The sequence below is a fragment of the Aptenodytes forsteri genome, unplaced genomic scaffold (assembly GCF_000699145.1).
Source record: "Aptenodytes forsteri isolate BGI_AS27 unplaced genomic scaffold, ASM69914v1 Scaffold647, whole genome shotgun sequence".
Classification (NCBI taxonomy): Eukaryota; Metazoa; Chordata; class Aves; order Sphenisciformes; family Spheniscidae; genus Aptenodytes; species Aptenodytes forsteri.
Genome location: NW_008795889.1, coordinates 15,227 through 22,483, shown reverse-complemented (window position 1 = coordinate 22,483; position 7,257 = coordinate 15,227). Strand labels below are relative to the sequence as shown.

Sequence of the window (7,257 nt, the reverse complement as noted above, 5' to 3'; positions counted from 1 at the left end):
CCTGCCCCAAGTTGAGCCAGTCTATAAGGGTTGGTGTCCTGATAGGCAGAGCACAGGAGGGGCTGCTGGCTCAGACCTGGTCTTGCCTGCTGCCACTCTGTGCTTCTATTGAAATGCAGTTTGCTAGATACCTTGCCAAAAAATAATCTGAATTCAAACCTCTGCCTCCAGGAGTTCGGCTCAGCATATAACTCTTAGTTCCCTGGCTTGCTAGGCTAAGCAGGACTTGATTTAGGGCAGGGAAACAGAAAACAGCCTTGAATTCTCCCAATTTCATTTTTTCCTCCCCCTTTGCACTTGTTTCCCAAAGCTTCACACAAACATGCAGAAAGGGAAGGAGACTTTGAAGAGAAGAAGATTTGAACTTGCTGGGTCAGGACTTGTACAAGGCAGCTGAACGCACCATGAAGAGTGTCCCTGTAAGGCAGTGCAGTGAGATGTGCACGTGTGGGGAGGGCTCTCAATGTTTTCTTTTTCGTGCAGGGACGGGAGAGTCCTAGGAGTGCTGGAGGTTTCCCACTCCATTGGGGATGACCAGTACAAATGCTGTGGTGTTATCTCTGTGCCAGATATCAAATGCTGCCAACTCATGCACAACGACAGGTACAGCGTGCCCACACTAGGCTGTGTCCTAGCTCTGCTCAGCAGAAGTAGCACAAGCTGCACGACCCTGTGTGCTCTGCTGTTAGGGTCGAGGCACTTCAGACTGATCACCCAGAATTAGAGGATGCTCTTACTGCTGATGTCTCTCTGCTCCTGTTCCTTATCGGTATAGTGGGATAATGCTGCTGCCTCACTCTGCCAAGATACTGTGAAGGCTTCTGTTGGAGAAACTGGCCTCACAGCAGTGATAACATACATGAGCCTTAGACTTCCTTCGTGCTCTGAATAAGTTCACACACGAGCGTTCAAGCAGTTGGTTAAGGCTTGAATTCTTGGATCCCCATCCTGTCCAAGAGTTGTTTCTGGCAGCCATGGTGCCCACAAATACCATTGCATTCAGCTCTGATATTTGAAGATTTGAGATACTTTCTAACATATGATTGGCAATGACAAATTGCTGTGAGCTTTCATGTCAGTATGCCCTGCAGGCTCTCTGAGGTGAGTATGTAACCCAGTACTGCTGCTTTTTCTGGGATTAGAGTTCCATATCAAGTGATCCACTAAAATATTTCTAAAGATATCCTGAGTATCATGCTCTGAAACAATGTCTTCAGAGACATGTGCTGCTCTGGCAGGCTGGCCACCTCTGCAGGATGGTTGTAGTTTTCCTTGTCCAGTGACTGTGGTTAGGGCTCCAGGTTAATACAATCCCCTGTGCAGGCAGGGAGTGCACAGCAGGCTGTCTCCCCATCCTCCAGTGGGGAACTAGGAGGCAGCTCTCCTTGCCTTGGGCTTTGTATCCCCTCAACCTTCTGCAGCCTGCGGCAAAACCCTGTGGCAGAGTTTTCCGATCACAGTTATGCCTCTGTTTCTGGGTTAAGCTGCTCACTTTTCTTTTGAATTTCTATTTAAATTAAGTTATTGCATATCTCAGGAGCATGGAAATGTAAAGGATTTAAAGGGATGTACATAAGGTATTAAGCTGGCTGTGTTTCTCTATTTTCTTGCATTAGCTACTTCACAGGGGAAATACGTGAATGAAAAAGACTAAAAGGAAAGAATCGGTTCCTAGAGAAATAATGGAGCTTTCCAGCAGGGCATGGTATATGGTCTTGCCTAATGGTGCAGTGTCAGTAGGACTGCCAGGATGTCCTGATCTAGGTCTTGCATTGTTTGCCTGTCTTTTTGGCCTGTACTTTGAATTGCCTCAGCTCCATGAATGGTAGGTTCTGGAGCACCAGAGGACTTCTGGTGCTTCCGAGGGATTTTCAGATGAGCTTTATGGCATCTTCCCTTTGTCCTGGAGCATGGGTACTCATAAAACAGCTTGGAGGGATTTTGCTGTAGCTGGGGAGCCAAAGATTCAGCCTTGGAACCTGTCTCTGCTTGATTTCCAGGTTCATTCTGATAGCATGTGATGGCCTCTTTAAAGTCTTTACACCAGAAGAAGCTGTGAACTTCATTGTGTCCTGCCTGGAGGTGAGGAGAAGGCAGCCTGGGGCTGGGTTTGTCAGTGCAGGGGACACAAAATGGAATGACTCTGACTTGCAGAAATGTACTTCTGCCGGGGTATCCTCCCTTATACCTGAGGTTGTCCTCATCTGTTTTACTTCCCCATGCTTGGAAATTACCATGTGCTTGCACCTATGCGCTTTGCTGGGAGCAATCAGCATCATCTTTCCTCATCCCAACAGGATAAGAACATCCAGACGAGAGAAGGGAAGCTAGAAGCAGACGCTAGGTATGAAGCTGCGTGTAACAGACTGGCCAACAAGGCAGTACAGCGAGGGTCGGCAGACAATGTCACGGTCATGGTGGTCCGGATAGAGCACTGAGAGATGAGGTGCGGCAGCAGGATCCCCAGCTTGCAGCGGATGTAAGGGAAGGGAGAAGTCGGTGTGTGTGTGCATGTGTGGCTGGGGGAGGGAGGGTCCTGCTGGATGCTCTTCAGTGTAAATAAAGTTTTGGGTTTTTTTTTCTAATAGTTTTAGCTCACTTGTCTAGCAGTGTTTTCTAAGTGGCTGCCACAGTGGATCAGCCTATGCGGAAATCTCTTGTTCTGTCAACCCCCCGTGAATGTCTTGGCAAACCAAATAAATCCATTTGGCAGAGGTGCTAGGAAGAGCAGGCATCTGTGGGCATGAACTCTGCCAGCTGTTCCAAGTGGTGCAGTTCTGCTGTTTGTTTCTTTGAGCTTTGTATGAGGCCCTGGGAAAGTCCTGAGCTCTTAGGACTCAGTGGGAGTTCCCGGACCGGCTGTACCAAACGGACTGTGCAGTACCCCAGGACACCGGCTTGGGATGTGGTGTGGGCTGTCCTCTTAGTGCTGGGAAGGAAATCTTTTGGTTCTGAAGCTGGGCTGTGAGGTTGCGTGCAGCTGAGTGATATAAACACCACTTGCAGAGCAGCAGTGTACCTTCCCTCTGCTTGCAGAAAACATTGGGGTTTTATCCTGGTTGTTGATATGGCAAAAGTGGCTGGAGTTTGCTCCTGATGTTTACTGGGAAAGTGTTTTCACCAAATGGACCTGCCAGGGGCAGGCTCTGTGCTTGTCTATGCTATCTGAGGAGCAGGCATCTCGGGTTTTAGGTACTTGTTGCTATTAAGTGTCCGGTATCTCATCCGCGTCCCCATTCCTCTACCAGCTGTTGCTGCAGACAGTCGGTGTGCTGTTTTCCAGAGAAAATTTGGCTTAAGACCAAATGAGTGTGAAAGCTAAACGGATTGGGCTACCAAAGCACTTAAATTCCAGATTACGTAACTTTCCCATCCTGTGGGTGAGACGGTGCAGTGAGGGAGATGAGCCAGTGGGTCTGTGCAGTGGTTTCTTGCACAACCTCCTTGCTCTGCATGAGAAATGGTGCAGTCCCAGAGAGAGGTTGGGCAGGTTGGTGAGGTGGTGCCTGCTGTTTTGTGAATAGTCCTGCACAGGGTTGTGAGGCTTCCCGGGCTCTTTTCTGCTCCCTGTGTTCCCTGGAGTTTTGGGAGATGGTCCCAGATCCTGGGCTATCTGTTTTCTTGAGCACGCAAAAGCTATTCTGTTGTTTGGGACAGGTGGCTTGACCGTCTTTCATCTATTTCCGCTACAGCAGAAGTCAGTTAAAGTTCATGGACTTAGGCTAATGGTTAGGCTAACTCAGCCTAGCTTGTGCTAACTCTTCATCTCCTGCAGAGTACTGAGGAAGGAAGCGGGCCTCCAGCACATATTTTGGGTAGCGCTTGCCTCTGCCAGCTTGTTCTGCTCCCAGCCATTCCTGCATACTCTGATGTAAGGTTGCACTGCAGGATGAGCTGAGAGGGATTTGCCCATGTTAGCAACACGCTCTGCTGCTTCTGCTCTTGAAAGCCAAATTTGGAGAGCCAAGACAGAGTAGCACGGACTTTATTCAGCCTGTGTCAAAAGAAACCCTGACGGCAGATCTCAGAAGGGCAACTCGCCCTCCCTTCTCGTCTCCCTGCTTTTCACAGCTCTTGCACTGGGGAGAGCTGTGTGCTGTGCTGCAAGAGCTGAGCCAAGCACCCGGGCCTCCTGGAGGGAGCACCAGAGGGACCTCTTAATTCCGGTGCAAGAGCTGGTGAGAGAAGTATCAGCTTGTCCTTCTCTGACTGTCTTCTCTCCCCCTCCCTCCTCTTACAACTCTTCTTTCCTTCCCTTTTAGAAAGAGTACTGAAAGCAGAACTCCAACTAGGAACATAATACACAGTGTTATGATACAGTTAATAATGATTTCCATAAAATGGATCATATTGGCCATTTTTCAGGGCAAAGGGGAAAAGGAAGCACTGTGGAGCAGGTTTCACCATGCTTGTGAGTAGCCAGCCAGTTTTCTAACTGGCTGGCTTTAGTGGAAGTCAAATAACTGTTTGCTTGTATTTCCTGGTAGGGTGGGGTCTGCAAGAGGTTTCCTGAAAACGAACTCTCCCTGCCTCATTGCTCAGCAGCATCCTGCTACTGTGGGGAGCTCTGGGACCACCACCCTGGGGTGGCCCATGCAGAAGTGCTGTACATGCAGCTCCCCTCCCTTGGGGCTGACTGAGCTTCTAGCCCCCTCCCAACATCTAAATTAGCGCCCCAGTATCTCTGACTTAATCAACTCTCAATTTTGTGTTCAGGTGCACTGGGGTCTTTATATCTCGCTCACAGAGGACAGCTTACCAGCTTTGGAAGCCCTGTTCTCCAACAGTGAGTTCTTTTGTATCTTCTCAGGTGTGTTTGGTAGGAAGGGAAGGTGGCTGATCTGAGCAAGACTGCCTTGGCTCACGGTCATGCATGGTAACTGGGAGGTGCTGCCTCGGCCGAGCTCCTCAGCTGGGCAGGAGCTGCAGAGGCCTCATCTCTGCCAGGATGCTGCTGCCCACCCATTCAGCTGTGGGGAAAAGCATGTCTTTCCTTTCAGAGACAAGTTCTCTTTGCCTTGGGGAAGAAGTCAGCATTAAAACTGCACAGCCAGAGCCACACACACACACCCCCACCCCCACCCCCCCTGGATCCAAACACTCCCACCCACAAAGAGTTGCAGCAACAGCTACTTCACCAGGCTCCTTGAGAAGATGCAACCTGCAGAGGAGGCCAGGCAGGGCCAGGAAAACCCTCATGAGTGAGGTGCAGCGCGAGGAAACTGCCTCCCCCCTGCCTACGTGCACAGATCCCTCAGGGAAGGTGGGGCTGGGTGCAGTTCGGGCTATCTCATGGTGTAGCACAGCCTGCCCCGTGCTATGTGCTACTAAGAAATAAAACGTGGCTCCCTTGTCCCATGCCCAGCCTGCCTGGGTACCTCTTCTGCAGCCCTCACTCAGGCACGTAGCCTTGCGCCCATCCTCGGCTCAGACTGCTATCAGAGCTGAAGCAAGGAGCCTATCTGTGCTGCCCACGGCCTGGGCCCTGTGCCATGGGCAGGGAACGCCTGGCGTGGAAAGCCACAGGACAGGAATTTGCTTTAATTGAATGTGCGGCATTATTGGGACATTGCTCTGCTTTGAAGATTAGCTGCAAAGGACATTGGCTTCTGCGAACAAACATTCACTGCTAATACATTGCAGGAAAGCTAAAGCAATACAAATAATCTTTCAGGCTGCTGCGAAGCTGGGTAGGGAAATGTGCCGAGAGCGAAAATGGAGGTATCGGGCTTCATCCAAGGCACCAGCGCCTGGCATGGTGGGAGCTGAGCTCCGCAGAGAAAGCATTTTCCGAGATAAACTTCCAGCCCTAGCCTTTAGATAAAAGTGAACTCCTTTAGCTCCTTGTCAGGCTGCTTTATTATTATTATTATTATTTATTATCCTTTCCTCCCCCATCTTTTGTCCAGCTTCAGATGGTTCTGTAGTGCAAGCAGTATCGGACCAGCCTGCAGCTCCTGCAGCAGCGGAAGGTCTTCCCTGGGCTTGGTGCTGAGCAGGGGAGGCGTGACAGTTGCTGGCACAGGGAAGGGTCCGGCTGCTCCTGGCAACAGGTTCAGCTCCCTGTGTGGTGCCCAGCACCTTTTCACACCCCCAGCAGAATGGCGCTGAAATCGGAGCCACTTTGAACGGTGAGGGGAGAGCCTGCAGCGTTGTCCACAAAAACAGAGGCATACTGCCCAGCCTGGAGGGAGAGAGGGCTTAATGGGGCTGGGACACCTCCTCTGGGCACTGGGCACTGGGCACAGCCTGGCAGAGCAAAGGAGAGAGCTCTCTTAGCTGCTGCGCGCAGGGAAGCTGGAGGGACTGCTCACCCACCTTCCTTCTGGGAAAGGGATGACATAGAGGCCAATAGGGCAACCTAGCCATTGTATGTGCTGTAGGGTTGAGGTCTGCTGGGACACTGAGTGTCCTTTGGGCTTGGAGCTGGGCTGAGAAACAGACTTGATGCCCAGCCATGGAAGGCACCTTTCTGCCTGGCACAGTCCCGAGCAGAGCTGGCACCACTAACCTGCAGGTAAAGGACTCCGGTGACGGAGATGGTGAAAAGGTCACCACCACTCTCCAGCCGGGACACGGTCTCCAAATTGCTGCAGAAGAGGGAGGCTGGTGGTAGGGAGAATGGGTCCCTCCTTCCCCCAGGGATGCTGGACTCCTTCCTCTGTCCCTGGCCCAGGGTCCCTCTCCCCTCCCAGCTTTGCCCTGCCCTACCTGTTGTGCTGGCAGTGAGACTGCACGCAAATCAGCACCCGCAGATGATTCCCCCTGCACCGCTGCCCCTTCCTCCGCTGCTCTCTGCGTGCTGGGACAGAGGGGAGGGTGAGAGCCATCCCGGACCTCCCCGACGGGGCCGTGGGGGTGCTTGAGGGCTCACCGATGTGCAGCGTCGCGGTGAAGGTGTAGTACCCTGCAACAGGGGCTGTGTACTGCCCACTGGTCAGGTTCAGCCCCGAGCCACGGTGGAACATCCCCTCCCTCTCTGGCTGGGGATGGGGAAAGGCTTGGGTTAGAGAATGAGCCCTTGTGCCAGGGGCGTGCCCCCATGGGGAGGAAGATGCTGCAGGCAGAAAGGGGTGGCAGGCTGGGCACTCACGATGTAGTAGAGCTGCAGCTCCTGCCGTGCTCTCTGCTCGATGGAGATGTTTTCACGTGTCCGGCAGTGGAAGGCTGCTTCCACACGATGATGGGACCTGGCCTGTGCGTTGCCTTCACCACTTTCCTCCTCTTCCTCACGCCCTTCCCAGGCCTTCCTGCATG

At 52.1% G+C, this 7,257-nt stretch overlaps 1 protein-coding gene across 1 annotated transcript in view; it reads left to right on the top strand.

The window, feature by feature from the left end:
- ILKAP (ILK associated serine/threonine phosphatase) overlaps nt 1-2,675 on the top strand; it is a 16,455-nt gene extending 13,780 nt beyond the window's left edge. The window contains exons 11-12 of the mRNA XM_009284235.1: nt 2,001-2,082; nt 2,298-2,675. Coding sequence (XP_009282510.1) covers nt 2,001-2,082; nt 2,298-2,438 — 223 coding nt within the window. The 3' untranslated portion in view covers nt 2,439-2,675. The remainder of the gene's footprint in view (nt 1-2,000; nt 2,083-2,297) is intronic.
- The last annotated feature ends 4,582 nt before the right edge of the window (nt 2,676-7,257 follow it).